This window comes from Phyllobates terribilis, unplaced genomic scaffold (assembly GCF_046119375.1).
Source record: "Phyllobates terribilis strain yellow unplaced genomic scaffold, ASM4611937v1 Scaffold_11__3_contigs__length_659146591, whole genome shotgun sequence".
Classification (NCBI taxonomy): domain Eukaryota; kingdom Metazoa; phylum Chordata; class Amphibia; order Anura; family Dendrobatidae; genus Phyllobates; species Phyllobates terribilis.
In genome coordinates, this window is record NW_027362771.1 from 68233888 (window position 1) to 68254933 (window position 21046).

Here is a 21046-nt window from a genome sequence, read left to right on the forward strand (position 1 = left end):
AAGGGCGCCGCCTCCTGGTAGTAAGCGGTAGTGGGGCGTCTGTGGGTCACAACGCCACCTGGTGCCGGTTCTCGGAGCACCCGGATGGCTCTGTCCTTGAACTGTGCAAATTCTAGATGAGGGTCCTGTAAGGCCATTGCCCGCAACTGGGTGCGGTGGGCATTGCAATATAAACCCTCTATAAATTGTTCGGTCAACAGCCTGTCCTCGTTTCCCACTCCATTAGGGTCGGTCTGCTTAATGGCCCTCAGGGCCTCTTGTAGGTTGAGTGCATAGTCCCTTATACTCTCATGCGCTCGCTGCTTGCACCCGTAGAATCTAAGTTTAATCTCGGCTGAGGTGCGGGTATCAAAGGTGTCCTTCAGCCGGGTTAGTATCCCTGCGACAGTCTTCCTCCCAGGTGGCCAGGATTTTACTTCCCTTTTGGCTGCCCCAGTTAGTTGGGCCACCAGGATGCTCACTTTTTGCTCTTCTGTGAGGGGGTACACCTGGAAGAGGCTATCCAGCTTTTCTCTAAAGTCATGCAGGGTATGTGACTCCCCTGAGTACTGGGGTAGCCAAGCTGCTCCCGGGATATAGGGCATGGTGAAGGGCATAACTGCAACAGCGGTAGCGCTGGCGGGGGTTGAGGCAGTGGAGCTCTCCTCCGTATCCGACATCTTCCTCCCCCCTAGTGGACCGTGGCCTACCTTGCGATGATCCTGTTCCGTAGGCCGCGGCTCCGCAGTGGATCGTCAGGGTTGAGGACCTTCCGTCGCGCTCCTGTGACGTCGGCGTCTGCTGGGCTCCTTCCAGGACCTTACGCAACGTCCGGACGTGAGGCGGGGCTTCAGTTCTCGCGCGCTTTCGGAGTCCACGCCCCTCTTCTTCCCGCGCGGCGTCCTCAAGATGGCGTCCAATGGCGGGAAAACTCCACGGATGGCGGGAAGAAGGCTGAAGATGGCGCCGGATGGCGGGAAACTTCACCGATGGCGGGAAGAAGGCTGAAGATGGCGCCGGATGGCGGGAATCTTCACCGATGGCGGGAATCTTCACCACTGGTAAGTTTGAACAGTCTTTGCTTTTCAGGCACGCAGTACCCGGTGGTTGCGGGCACGTGATCCTGCCGACTACGCCAAAATTGACGCGCCCCTGGGCCTGTGTCGCGCTGCGTTGCGCACGCGGGAGCTTACCCGGAGCCGGATCTGTTTAGGGTTGTAGTCTCGTGGCGGTGACCCGGTCCGTGCCCAGGGAGTCAAACTGGACGGCAGTCTGTTAGCGGTAGAAAATGGTTGATGACTACGCCACCCGTTGAATGCAGCCAGGGGGCTGCTGCTGCAGGGCAGACCGCTGAGGCCGGTGGAAGGATGGTGCAGCGTGATAGTATAACCCCCAACGGGAGGGGTATGGCCTCAGGGCAGCCGACGTGGATGATGGGGGTAGCAGGAACCACTCAGAGACGGTATGGTAGCGTTCAGGGTCTTTACTGGTAACAACGATAGACCCTCCCGGAGTACTTGCTAGCGAACGGGGCCTGGTCAGTCCTTGAGCAGATGGGATCTCCCCTGGCCAGGCGTAGTTGTAGGCCTCCCAAGCTGACTGTACTCTTCTGGCTACCTTGCTAGAAGCTGATGTAAGTAGCCCACGTCCCTGAGTGTACCGTGTGGTGCTCACCCGTATGGCCGGTGACTCGGGGCCTTCTAATGGCTTCCGCTCCACGATGGCGGTGCTGGTCCCACGCGTGTGACCGGGCCTTCGGGCTTCTGGGCCAGGGGACCTGAAATCCCCTGCCTGACGGATTCTGCTGCTGGGTAGAAGTTAGTCCCCACAGCCTCGGACTCCGGGTCCGGTAAAGAATCTTCTTAGTCAGGGCGAGCTCTTTAGCTGCCAGCCCCTGACTCCTTGTGACTCTGCTGCTTCCTATGCTGCTCTTGTCTCTACTCTTCCTGGACTCCCTAACCCTGCCTCAGCCCCGGGTTTATACAGGGGAAGTTCTTCCCCTCCCAAGGCTGGGCAGGAGGTGTGGCATGCACAGGATCCCTGACCAAAGGACCTCCCACCTGCTCTCAGACGTAATATCTCTATCACTGTGACAACCAGACCCCTGGGGTGTCACATATTTGTATATTGATTATTTAATCTGTTTGTCATTTTTGTAAGCACTGTACTTTTATTTGTGTATTGAATCTAAAATTTAGTAAATTTGCTCCTTGCTCCTCTAAACATACCCACAACCTCGAAGAGGGAAAGTATAACTTGGTCATTTTACCCGTTGTTGTAGAGTGCAAGAAGAGTACCTATTAAGTGCTTGGGAAAGTTGGGAGTGTGTGTACTAGTGAGTCACCAAGGTCAGGTGTCTCGCTGGCCTATCAAAAAAACAAGTAGTGGCCTGAAAAATTGTAGTGTGGATGTGTGAACTAGCTGTAGGGTGAGCTTACCTCATTGTCAACTCATTGCGATTAGGTGACTGAACAAGTGAGTGTGAGAATCAGAGTTTGTGTTTGTGACAAAAGTTGACATGTTCTTTGTTCTCTCGAATTCCTCCTTGCCAAATGACAGTGCACTCCTAATGATTGATATTTTGGGCACCTTTGAGTGTCTGCTCCGAACTGTGTGCTCTTCAATGCTGCAAATAGAGGTAGCTTTGCCTCTGCAGCATGAAGAATCGCAGGGGCAGTGAAGCTGGCAGGATCCTTACATTTCATGCTTTAGAGAAAAGAGCTTGTAAGCACTGTGCTTCTTGTCAGTCTATTTTTCTATTATTCCAGTTTTTCCAGGAAAAAAGAACCATGTAAATTGAAAACTATGTTATATTGATAGCTCAGTGACCTGGTACTGAAAAGGTTAATTTTCGGAGGCAGCTCAGGTGATCATTTGTTTCACTTCAATGGGCTGTTCATGGGGAAGTATCACATTGCAGCCTGTCTGTGTATATGATCAGGACATTAGTTGAAAAGTGATGTAATTAGCCTGTGTATTCCAGGTAATGTCTTGTAAGTCTACTCAAGCGGATCTTGAATGCAGATCATATGTCTACCTTTACAGTCTCTGTCGCCTGCAGTAGGCTTTGTATACTGTAGAAATATGCAGGAATGTTTGTTACCTTACTTTTATGTACAGGTACTTCTCACAAAATTAGAATATCATCAAAAAGTTAATTTATTTCAGTTCTTCAATACAAAAAGTGAATCTCATGTTTTATAGAGTCATTACAAACAGAGTGATCTATTTCAAGTGTTTATTTCTGTTAATGTTGATGATTATGTCTTACAGCCAATGAAAACACAAATGTCATTATCTCAGTAATTTAGAATAATTAACAAAAAACACCTGGAAAGGCTTCCTAAGCATTTAAAAAGGTCCCTTAGTCTGTTTCAGTAGGCTCCACAATCATGAGGAAGACTGCTGACTTGACTGATGTCCAGAAGGCAGTCATTGACACACTCCACAAGGAGGGTAAGCCACAAAAGGTTATTGCTAAAGAAACTGGCTGTTCACAGAGTGCTGTATCCAAGCATATTAATGGCAAGTTGAGTGGAAGGAAAACGTGTGGTAGGAAAAGGTGCACAAGCAACCAGGATAACCGCAGCCTTGATAGAATTGGTAAGAAAAGGCCATTCAAAAATTTGGGGGAGATTCACAAGGAGTGGACTGCTGCTGGAGTCATTGCTTCAAGAGCCACCACACACAGACGTATCCAGGACATGGGCTACAAGTGTCGCATTACTTGTGGCAATCCACTCATAACCAATAGACAACGCCAGAAGCGTCTTACCTGGGTCAAGGAGAAAAATACCTGGACTGTTGCTCAGTGGTCCAAGGTGTTGTTTTCAGATGAAAGTAAATTTTCCATTTCATTTAGAAATGAATGTCCCAGAGTCTGGAGGAAGAGTGGAGAGGCACACAATCCAAGCTGCTTGAGGTCTAGTGTGAAGTTTCCACAATCAGTGATGGTTTGGGGAACCATGTCATCTGCTGGTGGAGGTCCACTGTGTTTTATCAAGACCAAAGTCAGCACAGCCGTCTTCAAGGAAATTTTAGAGCACTTCATGCTTCCCCCTGCCGACAAGCTTTTTGGAGATGGAAATTTCATTCTCCAGCAGGACTTGGCACCTGTCCACACTGCCAAAAGTACCAATACCTGGTTTAAAAACAACAGTATCACTGTGCTTGATTGGCCAGCAAACTCGCCTGAACTTAAGGCCACAGAGAATCTATGGGGTATTGTCAAGAGGAAGATGAACGACACCAGACCCAACAATGCAGACGAGCTGAAGGCTGCTCTCAAAGCAACCTGGGCTTCCATAACACCTCAGCAGTGCCACAGGCTGATCACCTCCATGCCACGCCACATTGATGCAGTAATTGATGCAAAAGGAGCGCTGACCAGGTATTGAGTGCATTTACGGAACATACATTTCAGTAGGCCAACATTTTGGATTTTAAAGTCATTTTTCAAGCAGGTGTTATAAAGTATTCTAATTTACTGAGATAATGACTTTTGTGTTTTCATTGGCTGTAAGCCATAATCATCAACATTAACAGAAATAAACAATTGAAATAGATCACTCTGTTTGTAATGACTCTATATAATATAGGAGTTTCACTTTATGTATTGAAGAACTGAAATAAATTAACTTTTTGATGATATTCTAATTTTGTGAGAAGCACCTGTATATTGCTGTTTTAAAGCAGAAATCAATGTAAACTGCTACACAATGGTGACGCGCCCCCTGGGCCGTGGGGTACTCGGCAGCCGGGCCTCTGGCTGCTGGGGGGAGATATCACGGTGGCTGGCCCAGTCCGTGCCCAGGGCGGTCAGTAAAAAGGGGGGATTTATAGGGGATTTGGGAAAGTTTGTGACGCCACCTGTGGAATGCGGCTAAGGGGGCCGCCGCTGCGGAGCAGTCCTCTGGAGCTGGTGTTACGGCAGCAGGGATGGTGTGGCTCTCCACAGGTAGAGCTAGCTCCAGGGCAGCGTGGGGGAGTAATGGGTGGTGGTGCAGGGAAGAGACGGCAGGATGGTCCCGGAGGAAAGACTTACACTCACACGGGGGTAAGCTTCAGTACCTTTACTGGTGATGCTGCAGGCACGGTCCAGGGTACTACAGGTGAAGGGCACACTTTTGGACTCTCCCCAGTGAGTGGGTATAGAGCCTCCTGATCCGTGGCTTTACTTTCTAAGCTTCTGGCCTGCCTGGAACTAGGCCTAGCTTGGTTACTGTCTCTCTTGCACCTGCTGACTTGGTGGTAGGGCCTTCTGTTTGGAGATCACTCTCCCTGGATGCTGGGGCCTCCGTGACTCCTAGCCCTGGTACTACAATCAGCATTTGGTGAACCTGGGACCTGTAGTCCTCCAGGGGTTCCGGTGGTTCCTACTGGGTATAAATAGTCCCTGTAGGCGCGGACCCGGTGTCCGGTATATATATCTCGGGGTGAGCCTGGTATGCTCCTCTGCCCCCTTGTTACTTCTTCCTTCTCCTCTCGCCTTTGGCCACACTCAGGCCCTCACTAGGCTTCCACATGTGCTGTAGGCCTTGGCTCGCCTAAGCACAGCAGCCAGCTTGCTGCTCTCTTCACTGCTCTCAGAGCGTCAGCATGCTCTCAGCTCACTCAGAGCTCTGTTCCTCCCCGTCTCTAAACTCTGACTGGAACTAATCTGAGCTGCCTGGCTCCACCTTCCCTATATAGATGCCTATCAGGGCTCCCTCTGCTGGTCTGAGGTGGAAGGTGGAGATGTATGAATGTAGTGAGGGCCTTTTGTGGAGAAGTCCATCCATGCACCCTTCTGGGTTCTGTGGCACCAATGCGCAGCTGGGGCGCCACAATGGCAATATGGGAAAATGCCATGATGTGCATCACATATTGTATACTTTCTACAATTCTTTGCCTGCAGTCCAAAAAACCACCGGTGGACAAAATTTGCAGCTTCATGGAAATTCGATCATTTTGAGATTTGAAACTTTTTTTGCCCAGAACAATTTCCCACACTGTTGAAGCACCACAGAGCAGCCAAAATATATTTTTGCATGGCCTCATGGGCCACCTGATAATGCCCTGCAGCTATGACATCTAGCGGATTATCATACCTTTTACAGTGGTGATCAGGACCTGGGTCATCACAGCTCAGTGCTTAGCAGTAGAGTACAATTTGTACAGCAGAGTCATTTTCCAAAGTCACTAGGTAAGTTTCTCTTTTCTGTAGTGTGTAAGATCTTATCAGTGGGGTCCTCTCTCTCTCTCTCTCTCTCTGTACTGTAGAGTGTAATCCCTTATGATCAGCCGGGTCCTCTCTCTCTCCTATAGAGTATAAGCTCTCATGATCAGCCGGGTCCTCTCTCTCTCCTATGGAGTATAAGCTCTCATGATCAGCTGGGTCTTCTCTCTTTCTTCTGTAGTGTATAAGATCTTGTGATCATCAGGAAACTGTCTCTCTTTCTCCAGTAGAGTCTAAGCTCTTATGTGGGGTCCTCTCTCTCTCTTCTGTAGTGTGTAAGATCTTATAACAGCGGGGTCCTCTCTCTCTTATTTAGTGTGTATGTTGGTATTATCAGCGGGATCCTCTCTATCTCTCCTGTAGAGTGTAAGCTCTTATAATCAGCGGGGTCCTCTCTATCTCTTCTGTAGTATGTAAGATCTTATGATCAGCGGGGTCCTCTCACTCTCTTGTAGTGTGTAAGCATTTATGGTCAGCAGGGTCCTCTCTTTTCTGTAGTTTGTATGCTCTTATGTTCAGCAGGGTCCTCTTTCTCCTATAGAGTGCAAGTGTCTATGGTCAGCAGAGTCCTCTTGCTCTCTCGCTTCTGTAGTGTGTAAGCTCCTATGATCAGCAGCGTCCTTGCTTTATCCCTCCTGTAGAGTATAAGTTCTTATGATCAGCGGCATCCTTTCTCTTTCTTCTGTAGTGTGTAAATTCTTAGAATCAGCAAGGTCTTTTCTCTTTTGTAGAGAACAATTTCTTATGGTCGGAGGGGGTCCTCTCTCTCTCCTGTAGAGTGTAAGTTCTTATGATCAGCCAGATCCTCTCTCTCCTATAAAGTGTATGTTTTTATGGTCAGCGGGTTCTCTCTGTCTTTTCTGTAGTGTGTAAGCTCTTATGGTCAGTGGGTCCGCTGTCTCTCTGTCTCTTATGTAATGTGTAAGCTCTTATGATCAGCAGGGTCCTCCCTCTCCTATAGAGTGTAAGTTCTTATGATCAGGGGTGTCCTCTCTCTTTCTTCTGTAGAGTGTAAGCGGGACCTCTCTCTCTTATGTAGTGTGTATGTGTGGCACCCCAGGGGTCTGGTCTCCACAGTAATAGCAATGTTATGTCTGAGAGCAGGTGGGAGGTCTCTTGGTCAGGAATCCTATGCATGCCACACCTCCTGCCCAGTCCTGGGAGGGGAAGAACTTCCCCTATATAAAGCTGGGGCTGAGGCAGGGTTAGTGAGAAGAGTAGAGAGAAGAAGAGGAGCAGCTTAGGAAAGAAAGATCAGGAGCTCAGAGGGAGCAGTGCTAAAAGGAATCAGGGGCTGGCAGCTGAAGAGCTCGCCCTGATTGAAGAGTTACCACCGGACCCGGAGTCCGAGGCTGTGGGGATTAACCCAGACCCAGCAGCAGAAACCGCCCGGCAGGGGATTTCAGGTCCTCTGGCCAAGAAACCCGAAGGCACGGTCACACGCGTGGGACCAGCACCGCCGTCGTGGAGCGGAAGCCACTAGAAGGCCCCGAGTCACGGTACACTCAGGGACGTGGGCTACCTTTACCCGCCTCTAGCAAGGAAGCCAGAAGAGTACAATTAGTTGGGGAGGCCTACAACTCCGCCTGGCCAAGGGGGATCCCATCTGCTCAAGGACTGACCAGGCCCCGACCGCTAGCCAGTACTCCGGGAGGGTCTATCTTTGTCACCAGTAAAGACCCTGAACTACACCGCATCGTCTCTGAGTGGTTCCTACTACCCCCATCATCCACGTCGGCTGCCCTGAGGCCATACCCCTCCCGTTGGGGGTTATACCATCCACGCTGCACCATCCTTCCACCGGCCTCAGCGGTCTGCCCTGCAGCGGCAGCTCCATAGCTGCATTCAACGGGTGGCGTAGTCGTCCTACATCTACTGCTAATATACTGCCACTCAGCTTGACTCCCTGGGCACGGACCGGGTCACCGCCACGAGACTACTACCCCTATCAGATCCGGCTCCGGGTAGGCTCCCGCGTGCGCAACGCTACTCAGCACAGGCCCAGGGGCGCGTCAGCTTTTTGCGTAGTCGGCAGGATTCCGTACCCGCAACCACCGGGTACTGCGTGCCTGAAAAAAGAGACTTTTAAACTTACCTGTGGCGAAGATTCCCGCCATCCGGCGCCATCTTCAGCCTTCTTCCTGCCATCGGTGAAGATTCCCGCCATCCGGCGCCATTTTCAGCCTTCTTCCCGCCTTCCGTGGAGTTTTCCCGCCGTTGGACGCCATCTTGAAGACGCCGCGCGGGAAGAAGAGGGGCGTGGACTCCAAAAGCGCGCGAGAACTGAAGCCCCGCCTCACGTCCAGACGTCGCGTAAGGTCCTGGAAGGAGCCCAGCAGACGCTGACGTCACAGGAGCGCGACGGAAGGTCCTCAACCCTAACGATCCACTGCGGAGCCGCGGCCTACGGAAGAGGATCATCGCAAGGTAGGCCACGGTCCACTAGGGGGGAGGAAGATGTCGGATACGGAGGAGAGCTTCACTGCCTCAACCCCCGCCAGCGCCAGTGCTGCTGCAGTCATGCCTTTTACCATGCCCTATATCCCGGGAGCAGCCTGGCTACCCCAATACTCAGGGGAGTCACATACCCTGAATGACTTTAGAGAAAAGCTGGATAGCCTCTTCCAGGTGTACCCCCTCACAGAAGAGCAAAACGTGAGCATCCTGGTGGCCCAACTAACCGGGGCAGCCCAAAGGGAGGTAAAGTCCTGGCCACCTGGGAGGAGGACTGTCGCGGGGATACTAACCCGGCTGAGGGACACCTTTGATACCCGCACCTCAGCCGAGATTAAGCTTAAATTCTATGGGTGTAAGCAGCGAGCACATGAGAGTATAAGGGACTATGCACTAAACCTACAAGAGGCCCTGAGAGCCATTAAGCAGACCGACCCCGACAGCGTGGGAAACGAGGACAGGCTGTTGACCGAACAATTTATAGAGGGACTATATTGCAATGTCCACCGAACCCAGTTGCGGGCCATAGCCTTACAGGATCCTCATCTGGACTTTGCACAGTTCAAGGACAGAGCCATCCGGGTGCTCCGAGAACCGGCACCGGGTGGCGTTGTGACCCACAGGCGCCCAGCTATCACTTACCACCAGGAGGCGGCGCCCTTGTCGGCAGGGCCTGTGGGGGCTGATGCGCAGGCTTTGAACAATGACCCGGCTCCAGACCTGCACCATCAGGTTCAAGAGCTAGCTAAAAGCGTTGCTGCGCTAACCCGAACTGTGCAGTCTTTACAGGTTTCCACTCCAGGGAAGATCCAGCTGGCATCCGGACCGGAGGACATCCCGTGGCGTCGACCAAGGAGGACCCCACCGGCCAGAGGAAGACCCAGCGACCGATACAACGAGGACGGACAACCCATCTGCCGCCGCTGCAATCAACCCGGACATATGGCAAGGTACTGTCCTTTAAACTGGCACAACCTGGGGTAGAGGGCCAACCCCCAGGAAAAAGATCACCAGGCCCATCGAGCTGGCGCGACAAATATGTGGGAGGACGTCCAGTCTTGCCTGTGGTACTGGATGGCATTCCTATGAGTGCCCTACTGGACACCGGGTCACAGGTCACCACCATCCCGTACGTGCTCTTCAAGCAGTACTGGAATGACTCGGATATAACCCGCTACCCTGACGACGACTTGAGTATTATTGCCAGCAATGGTCAACCCGTGCCGCAGATCGGATTTAAAGAAATGACCATTAAAATCGGTAGAGTCGAACTGGCAGCACAGGGACTGATCATTGTGGACATTGACAAGCGAGAGAGTCACCCAAAGATAACTCTAGGAACTAACGTGATTGAAAATTGTCTTGCAGAGGTGATTTTCATTTTACAGCAGGTTGCCAAGAACGCCAGCTCCGGCCAGCAGCGAGTGCTCCAGAAAGAGATCCGGGCACTGATGCGACGGCAACAAGTGGAACTCTCCGGCGGTGAGATTGGTAGCGTAAGAATGTGTGACCCTTTCCCTATTGCCATTCCCCCGAAAAGTGAAATGATGATTTGATGCCGGGCAGCTATTGGTCTGAGAGGTAGAGATTACCAGGCCATGGTAGAGCCAGTCTACTCAGACAGTAGGCCCACCATTTTGACAGCCCGGGGGGTAGTTGATGTACGCCATGGGAGGGTACCCGTTCGCATAATAAATATTGGGAAAAGGGAAGTATACCTGCCCCGGTATGCTACGCTAGCCAAATTATATACTATCAACCAAAATTCTATACAGTCTGTGGAACCCTTGCCTCCATCTCATCCGGAGGAAGGTAACGGCTCTGAGAAAATAATGGAGGATTGGTGTCAGCAACTACATTTGGGTACTGACTCCACTCCCTCCCACCAGAAACAGGGAGTCTACCGGGTGGTTCAAGAGTACGAGAGAGTGTTTAGTAAACACCCGTTAGACTTCGGGCGAGTCAAGGGGGTAGAACACCACATCCCCACGGGAGACCATCCTCCCATAAAAGAGAGGTATCGGCCCGTACCCCCTGCACACTACCAACACGCCAAGGGGATGCTTAGAGACATGAAGGAGGCTGGGGTAATCAGGGATAGCTGTAGCCCCTGGGCAGCTCCACTAGTCTTGGTCAAAAAGAAAGACAACACCATGAGAATGTGTGTAGATTACCGGAAAATTAACCGTATCACACACAAAGATGCGTACCCCTTACCAAGAATAGAGGAGTCTTTGGCTGCTTTAAAATCTGCTAACTTCTTCTCCACCTTGGATCTCACTAGCGGGTACTGTGAGGTTCCTGTAGCAGAGGCGGATCGGGAGAAGACCGCATTCACCACCCCGATGGGACTTAGCGAGTTTACCTGCATGCCGTTTGGACTCTGCAACGCACCAGGAACCTTCCAGCGATTGATGGAGTGCTGTCTGGGACACCGGAACTTTGAGACGGTCCTGTTATACCTGGACGATGTCATCGTCTACTCCAAGACCTACGAGGACCACCTGAAGCACCTGGCGGAAGTGTTTGAAGCTCTGGCAAGTTACGGCCTAAAGGTGAAACCTTCCAAGTGTCACCTCCTGAAGCCAAAGGTGCAGTACCTGGGACACGTGGTGAGTGCTGACGGAGTGGCTCCCGACCCTGATAAGATCACCGCAATTAAGGAATGGCCAAGCCCCTCCAGCGTAAAGGAAGTGAGGCAGTTCCTCGGGTTGGTAGGCTACTACCGAAGGTTCATACCCGGTTTCACCAAAAAGGCAGCTCCTATGCTGGACCTCCTGATAGGCCAGTCCAGGAAGGCCAAGAACCAGAAGCCGCCCTTCAGATGGGAGAAGTTGGAAGAAGAGTCCTTCCGCCAGCTGAAGATGGCCCTCACGGGGGATGAAATCCTGGTGTACCCTGATTATAGCCAGCCCTTTATCCTCTACACCGACGCCAGTAACATCGGGCTAGGAGCCGTACTATCCCAGATCCAGCAGGGGAAAGAACGGGTAATTGCTTATGCCAGCCGAAAACTGAGACCCACCGAAAGAAACCCTGAGAATTACAGCTCATTTAAGCTAGAGTTCCTGGCAGTGGTGTGGGCAGTCACCGAACGCTTTAAGCACTACCTCGCTTCTTCCCGGTTCACCGTGTACACGGATAACAACCCGTTGACACACCTGGACACTGCAAGACTCGGTGCCCTAGAGCAGAGATGGATGGCCCGCTTGTCCAACTATGAGTTTACAATCAAATACCGGGCAGGACGCTCCAATACCAACGCAGACGCCCTGTCCAGGATGCCAAACCTACCGGACGTAGGGGAAGATTCAGAGGAACTGGAAGAAGTTGAGCTCCCCGCGTTCCACCGTCATGGGACTATCCAGTATTCCCACCGTGTAAGAAGTAAGCAAACCGCTACGTTCAACCCCTTACCTCATTACAACTGGGTGGAGACGCAAGACAGTGACCCTGCCGTCCGTCTGGTAAAGGAGATGCTGACTCGGCCAGATGCACGCCTTGACCCAGACGCTCCGGAGGAAGCCAAGCAACTGTGGGCTGAGAAGAGTCGACTGTTCCTTTACAAGGGAAAGTTGTGCCGCAGAATGGTTAACTCCCGGACGCATGAACTAATCTGTCAAGTAGTGGTGCCAAGAAGAGACGCAGCTATGGTGATGGAGGCATACCACGACGGAGCTGGGCATTTCGGATGGAAGAAGCTGGAGTTCCTGCTGCGCGGGCGGTTCCATTGGGTAGGCATGAGAGGAACCATCGAGAGGTGGTGCAGAGACTGTGGCCCATGCAACTTAAGAAGGAGGGACCGTGCCAGCCAGAAGACTCCCCTGCGGTCCATCATCACCAGACAGCCGTTGGAACTGGTAGCCTTGGATCATGTAAAACTGACCCCAAGCAGAAGTGGCTACGTCTACGCGTTAACCATCGTGGATCACTACTCCCGGTTCTTGGTTGTCGTCCCCGTCAAGGACTTAACGGCTCACACAGCAGCTAGAGCCTTCCAGCAGCACTTCTGCCGTCCGCATGGATACCCGGAGCAGGTGCTGACGGACCAGGGGCCTGCCTTTGAAGCGGAGGTCTTCCAGGAGTTCTGCACCCTGTATGGATGCCGGAAGATAAGAACAACACCCTATCACCCGCAAACTAATGGACTTTGTGAGAAAATGAACCAGGTGGTGATAGATCTCCTGAAAACATTGCCCCTGGAGGAACGCAGTCTGTGGCCTGAGAAGCTGCCCGACCTGGTGGACCTATACAACCACATCCCTGTAGGTTCCACCAACTGTACCCCGGCTTACCTAATGAGGGCAAGACCTGGTAAGCTTCCTGTTGATCTGGAAATGGGAGTCCTGACACCCGAGGACACTTCACCAGAAGCCAACTGGGACACAGAGAGGCAGCAGCAACACCGAAAAGTACAGGAGAGCGTGGAGCGTAGTCTCTGTCAAGCTAGGGAAAGACAAGAGAAAACTTACAACCAGTATGCTCCCGCTGTTCCCCTGGTGCCCGGAGAGCAGGTCTTGAAGAGGAAAAGACGGCTCCACAAGTTGGACGACCAATGGGAGAAGGACCCATACACCGTACTGCCCTCAAGCCACGACAACCCGAAGATCTGTACAATCAGTAAAGACGGAGGGGAAACCACAGCCATTGTATCCCGGGATCACCTAAAGAAGTGTCCCGAACAGCTACGGAACCCTGAAGAGGAACAAGAGGACCCTCGACCCATAGAGGAAAGGGAAGATATGGTTAGTACTGTGCTCGGAGACTTCCCTCGGTCTTGGACTCAAGTCAATGGTGCTGTTGTGGTACCCGTCCTCACGTTCCTCCAACCAGCATCCCAAGTGCCTACGGAGACACAGGTAGAACTGGAAGAACAGCCGGTCCAGGAGGCAGAAGGCCCCACACAAGCAGACCAGGAAAATCAACCCTCTGCTTATAGTGAGCCTGCCATACCCCTAGTGAGCCAAAGAGTCCGTAGACGGCTGCCCAGTTTACCCTTGACAGCTCCTATACCCTGTAGCTCAGGACCAATCAACCAGCTCCGTAGGTCCACTAGGGTCACTAGAGGCCAGCTGCCCATACGGTGGAGGATCTAAATGTTCAAGCTATTTTATTAATGTTTACCTGTTTATTGTTGCTTGTGTATAATTATGTGTTTCTAGTTATTTATAGGAGTCTTTGGTGGATTTACCGGGAATCCTTTGTGCATATAGTTGGAGCGTAACCCAGGACGGACTGAAAGACTGTTAAGGACTCGGGGCAGGACAGACCCCTACCTGGTTACGTCTCCCTGTGTTGGTGAAATGGACACCCTTGTTTTCCTCAAAAGTTACACCCGGTTGCGGATACGCCGTGACCACCTTATGTGTTGTCTCTATTAGAATGTTATTGTTTGCACCTTGTTATGTTTACAAAAGTATGTTTAGTCCCGGAGTACTAACTTTCACTAGGGGGGAATGTGGCACCCCAGGGGTCTGGTCTCCACAGTAATAGCAATGTTATGTCTGAGAGCAGGTGGGAGGTCTCTTGGTCAGGAATCCTATGCATGCCACACCTCCTGCCCAGTCCTGGGAGGGGAAGAACTTCCCCTATATAAAGCTGGGGCTGAGGCAGGGTTAGTGAGAAGAGTAGAGAGAAGAAGAGGAGCAGCTTAGGAAAGAAAGATCAGGAGCTCAGTGGGAGCAGTGCTAAAAGGAATCAGGGGCTGGCAGCTGAAGAGCTCGCCCTGATTGAAGAGTTACCACCGGACCCGGAGTCCGAGGCTGTGGGGATTAACCCAGACCCAGCAGCAGACACCGCCCGGCAGGGGATTTCAGGTCCTCTGGCCAAGAAACCTGAAGGCACGGTCACACGCGTGGGACCAGCACCGCCGTCGTGGAGCGGAAGCCACTAGAAGGCCCCGAGTCACCGGCCATACGGGTGAGCACCACACGGTACACTCAGGGACGTGGGCTACCTTTACCCGCCTCTAGCAAGGAAGCCAGAAGAGTACAATTAGTTGGGGAGGCCTACAACTCCGCCTGGCCAAGGGGGATCCCATCTGCTCAAGGACTGACCAGGCCCCGACCGCTAGCCAGTACTCCGGGAGGGTCTATCTTTGTCACCAGTAAAGACCCTGAACTACACCGCATCGTCTCTGAGTGGTTCCTACTACCCCCATCATCCACGTCGGCTGCCCTGAGGCCATACCCCTCCCGTTGGGGGTTATACCATCCACGCTGCACCATCCTTCCACCGGCCTCAGCGGTCTGCCCTGCAGCGGCAGCTCCATAGCTGCATTCAACGGGTGGCGTAGTCGTCCTACATCTACTGCTAATATACTGCCACTCAGCTTCACTCCCTGGGCACGGACCGGGTCACCGCCATGAGACTACTACCCCTATCAGATCCGGCTCCGGGTAGGCTCCCGCGTGCGCAACGCTACTCAGCACAGGCCCAGGGGCGCGTCATATGCTCTTATGATCAGCAGCGTCCTCTCTCTCTCTTCTGTAGTGTGTAAGCGCCTATGATCAGCAGGGTTCTCTCTCTCTCCTGTAGAGTATAAGTTCTTATGATCAGCGATGTCCTCTCTTTCTTCTGTAGTGTATACGTTCTTATGATCAGCAGGGTCTTCTCTCTCTTTTCTGCATAGTGTAAATTCTTATGATCAACGGGATCCTCTCTCTCTCCTGTAGAGTAAGTTTCTATGGTTAACGGGGGTCTCTCTCTTTCTCTCTTCTGTAGTGTGTAAACTCATATGATCAGCGAGGTCCTCTCTCTCCTAAAGAGTGTAAGCTCTTATGGTCAGTAGGGCCCTCTCTCTTCAACATAACATCTTGAAAACATTAATCCCCTTCAAAATACTGTCCATTAGATGATATGCACTTTTCACAGCGTTTTTTCCACTGTTCTAAACATTTTTTATATTCTTCTGAATTAATGCTGTAAAGTGCCTCCAGCTATTTTTTCTTAACCTTTTCTACGCCTTTAGGTTTTTCATCATTCTTGGGGGCTAGGTCGGGCAAGTAAAGGAGGTGAGAAACCATTGTCATGCGTTTTTTTTTCGCCAAAAAACTGTTTGGTTTTCAAAGCTGTGAGGACAGTCGTGTTGTCATGGTGAAGCAGCCAGATCCCCAATTACCACAATTCAGGTAGTTTTTTTCTTACGCCCTCACACAATCGCTTCAGCACTTACAGATAGTAATGTTGGATCACTGTGGGGCCCTGAGGAACAAATTCAACGTGAACGACTCCTTTGATGTCTAAATAACAAACCATCATGGACTTCAAATTTGATTTGACTTGTTCTTTGATTGGTCTGATCATAGCCTCAACATAGGCTCTTTGGTTTCAGGATCATAGGCTCAACACCAAGATTCATCCCCTGTGATGACTTTTGACAAAAAAATCAGGGTCCCCCCCCCCCCCTTCTTTACTCACCCGTCCTAGCCCCCTGTGACTTCTTTTTATTCCCAAGAATGAAGAAAGACCTAAAGGGAAAGCATTTTCAGGAAGTAGAAGAGGTTAAGAAAAAGTAGCTGGAAGCACTTAGCAGAATTAGTTCAGAAGAATATAAAAAATGTTTGAAAAGCGGATAAAGTGCATATCATATAATGGACAGTATTTTGAAGGGGATTAATGTTTTCAAGATGTTGTATTGAATAAAAAAATTGTAAATAAGTAATTCCAGTTTTGTTGGGTACCCCCTTATATACAGTATACTCTTATGATCAGCGGAGTCCTCACTCTCATATAGAATGTAAGCTCTTATGATCAGTGGGGTCCTCCTTCTCTCTGTTCTGTAGAGAGCAACTTCTTATGTGATTTTCAGGATTTGTTTTCTCATTTTGTCTCTCATAGTTGAGGTCTACCTATGATGTCAATTACAGGCCTCGCTCATCTTTTTAAGTGGGAGAACTCGCACAATTGGTGGCTGACTAAATACTTTTTTTCCCCCACTGTATACATTGTAAGAGGGTCACTGTTAATGTGCTAGAGAGGAGATATTTTTCATTGAGGTTATTAACTTCAGTGATATAAATCTGGAAGTTTTGCTCCAGCATGTTATGTCTTGAGAGGGGTTAATCACCCATGACAGGGCCAGGTCTATTCTGAACAGTTTAAGAGGTGGGCACATTTAGTATCTCTGCATTCGTAAAAGTCCCATCTTTTAAAATATAAAGTAAATTAATCTGATTGGTAAACGGCGTAACAAGAAAAAAATCAAAACACCAAAATTAGGATTTTTTTGGCTGCTCCAACATTGCAATAAAATGCAATAAAAGAAACTCAAAACATTGTATCCAACCCAAAATGATATCAGTAAAAAAAAATGTCAGCTCGGAGAACAACAGTAAGCCATCACCCAGTCCCATTATCCTGAGAAATGAAAACGTTATTGGTCTCAGAAAAAATGGCGACAAAAGCAAAATCTTTTTTTTTACAAATTACAGAAATTTTTTTCACCACTTAAAAAAAGAAAAAACTATACGTGTTTGATATCTGCATACTCGCACTGGCCTGTGAAATCATATTACCAGGTCAGTTTTACCATGTAGTGAATATGGTAAATAAAAGAAAAACAAAAAAATTTTGATTTTTTTTCTTTCCATTTTCCAGTACACTATGTGGTAGAATGAATGGTGTCTTTCAAAAGGACAACTCGTCCAGCAAAACACAAGCCCTATATGGCTATATTGACTGAAAAATGAAAAAGATATGGCTCTTGGAAGAAGGGGAGGAACAAAGGAAAAAAACGGAAAATCGCCATGTCATGAAGAGCTGGCTTTAGTCAAGCGATGAAAAATTATCTGAGTTTCATGTAGAAAACTCAGGCGATTTTCAACTAAATTTCATTTGACTTTCATCTGTGTGACATCTGTGTGCGATCCGTTTTCATACATTTACATTAATAAAATGTACATGATCACATACAGTTTGCTAGAATAATAATAGAAATGAATCTGTAAAAATCAGATGCCACTCGGATGTTCTGTGTGGGATCCGATTATTTTTAATTCACCCGTAGTCTTGAATGGGTGAGTCTCATCTGATATACTCACGAAAGTAGTGCATGCTGCAATATTTTTCTCACGGACAGTAGGGCCAAGAGAAAAATCTTTTATCTGAATAGCCCTATTGAATAACATAGGTCAGTATAATGTCCTTGGGCTGACTGATTTATATGCTCATGACCCCTTAGTGTTCGTTCTGATGTCCGTTTTTGGCTATCCGAGTTTTTCACAGATGGCACTTGTACACATGTTCATGATTTTTCGCGAACTGGGTGGTCCTCGCAAATTCGCAGAGACATGTCTGATTTTGATCTGAGTATAAAAATCAGTAATGCAATTCTATGGGTCTGTTAAAAAATAGGACAGCATCCAGAGGCCATCTGAGTGCAGTCCAATTTCCATGGTCCGCTAGATAGGAGAAGGTAGACAAACTCGGTCCATTTTTCTCATGAAAAAAACTGATGAGTGAATAAGGCCTTAAGCTAAGTTCCCACTATGAATATTTAGTACTTTCAATAATTAATATTTTAAGGTTAGTGTATATCTATTCTAACGTGTATATTTTATTTTAATAGGGATATCAAACCAGATAATATACTCCTTGATGAGCAAGGTAAGATGGACTCCTTTACTTACTGTACATATCACTTGTTGACATAAAAGGTGATATATTTAGTTGTGTTATAAAGAATAAACTCAATAATATGCACAATTAGGAAAAATATCATATGCAAGAAATGAATATGGCGCATAGTGGTGTGGAAAAGTGTTTTCCCCCTTCCTGATTTCTTATTCTTTTGCATGTTTGTTACACTTAAATGTTTCAGATCACAAAACAAATTTAAATCTTAAACAGAGATAACACAAGTAAACAAAAAAATGCAGTTTTTAAATGAAGGTCTTTATTATTAAGGGAAAAAGAAATCCAAACCTACAGGGCCCTGTGTGAAAAAGTGATTGCCCCCTAAACCTAATAACTGGTTGGGCCACCCTTAGCAGCATCAACTACAATCAAGCTTTAGCGATAACTGACAATGAGTCTTTTACAACGCTCTAGAGGAACTTGACCCACTCATCTTTGAAAAATTGTTGTAATTCAGCCACATTGGAGGGTTTCTGAGCATGAATCACCTTGTTAAGGTCATGCCACAGCATCTCAATCGGATTAAGGTTGGGACTTTGACGTAGCCCCTCCAAAGTCTTAATTTTGTTTTTCTTCAGCCATCCAGAGGTGGACTTGCTGGTGTGTTTTGGATCATTGTCCTGCTGCATAACCCAAGTGCGCTTTAGCTTGAGGTCACGAACAGACATTTTCCTTCAGGATTTTTTGGTAGACAGCCGAATTCATGGTTCCATTTACCACAGGAAGCAAACAGCCCCAGACCATCACACTACTACCACCATATTTTACTGTTAGTATGATAATCCTTTTCTGAAATGCTGTATTACTCCTTCACCAGATGTAATGGGACATACACCTTCCAAAAAGTTCAACTTTTGTCTCGTCAGTTCACAAAGTATTCTCCCAAAAGTCTTGGCAATCATCAAGATTTTTGGCAAAATTGAGATGAGCCCTTATGTTCTTTTTGCTCAGCAGTGGTTTTCGTCCTGGAACTCTGCCATGCATGCCATTTTTGCCCAGTTTCTTTCTTATGGTGGAGTCATAGACACTGACCTTAACTGAGGCAAGTTAGGCTTGCAGGTCTTTGAATGTTGTTGTGGGGTCTTTTGTGATCTCTTGGATGAGTCATCGCTGCGCTCTTGGGATAATTTTGGTCGGCCGGCCACTCCTGGGAAGGTTCACCACTGTTCATCAGGAAGGGGGCAAACACTTTTTCACACCACTAAATATATATACACACCGTATTTTGCGGATTATAAGACGCACCCCAAATGCTGGGGAGGAAAATAGGAAAAAATGTTTATTAAACCGGTGCGGATTATAATCAGCTTACCTGGGGGGGGGCAGCGTTGATACAGCGGGGTCCCAGGGTTGCCACTGGCGGAGGTAGCAGATGCTGCATAGTCCCGGAGATGCTGCGGAGGCAGGACGGGGTGTTCGGAGGTGGGAGGCGGTTGCGAGCCCCATGCTGTCTGCCAAGTTCTGCTGGAGGTGTTCGGTGGTGCGGGGGCTCTGCCGACATTTTGTGGCAGCCGGAGCCCCACACCTTCCATACTGTCCTATGCGGCGGACTCCAGGAAAATGGCCGCTGGAGGCGGCGCATGCTCAGGTTGAGATCTCGCCATAGAAACACCGAACACCTCCAGCAGAACTTGGCAGACAGCATGGGGCCCGCAGCTGCCTCCGAACACCTCGTCTTGCATCCGCAGCATCTCCTGCCTCCGCATCATCTCCGGGACCCCGATCCACTGCAGCCGGTAAGGTGATTTTGCTTTGTAAGACGCACCCCTATTTTCCCCCCAAATCGAGGAAAAAAGTGCATCTTATAAAGCGAAAAATACGATATATATGTATATATAAATATATTTTTGGGTGGGGATTAAAGGGAATCTGTCACCAGATTTTTGGATAGCTCATCTGAGAGCAGCATAATGTAGGGAAAGAGACCCCGATTCCAGCAAAGTGTCACTTAGTTTACTGGGTACAACACTTGTGATACAGAGTTTTTAGGTGTAGCATACAGCAGAGCTCAAAAGTTGACCCCACCCACACCCCTGTTTAACAGCTCTCTAGTTGGACCAGGATGCATGCAGGCATGTCCTACTGATAAACATTCATTGTATTGAAACAACAGCACACAGCATAATAAGTGATACATCACTGAAATCAGTGTCTCAGCCCCTACCTCATACTGCCCTCAGATTACATAGGAAAAAACTGCTAACAGATTCCTTTTAATTGCAGATAACTGTTATCTACCACATAGGCAGCCAGCTTCATTCATCTTTGAAATTTATTAAGCAGCACTTTAAAAACATGCCCCCCACATTAGTGACTGGTGTTTATGTGAACCTACCCTTAAGAACTGCAGTAAGGAAGTATTTAAATTTAAAAAAAATGGAACTTTTGCAAAAATTATTGCAGCTGTAACTTTTTTTTTAGGAATTTTGCAATAAAATAAATAAGGAGATATGATAAAAAAAAGTTAAGACACAATTGCAGAAAAGTTATTATGTGCTTTACAGACATTTTACAGCTGTATCAAAGATTTTAAAAGATATGTATAAAAAATACATCGCTAGGAAAAGTCCTAAAATTTCTTCAGTTTTATTAAAGATTTGCTCAGATTTTAGTGTAAGGTCGGCTTCACACGTCTAAATTTTACAGTCTGGGTGTGGAGTGAGATTCTCTGATCAACTATAGGTCTCCTGACCCGAACACAGCTGCCTTAAAATAAATATGCGGCTGCTCAGCGTAAGTCAGGAGACCCGTAACTGATCT

General features: G+C 48.7%; 1 protein-coding gene across 2 annotated transcripts in view; it reads left to right on the plus strand.

Moving 5' to 3' along the window:
• STK32A (serine/threonine kinase 32A) overlaps positions 1-21046 on the plus strand; it is a 400893-nt gene that overhangs the window by 255820 nt on the left and 124027 nt on the right. For both annotated transcript variants that reach the window (XM_073650647.1, XM_073650646.1), the window contains exon 6: positions 18219-18256. In XM_073650647.1, coding sequence (XP_073506748.1) covers positions 18219-18256 — 38 coding nt within the window. The remainder of the gene's footprint in view (positions 1-18218; positions 18257-21046) is intronic.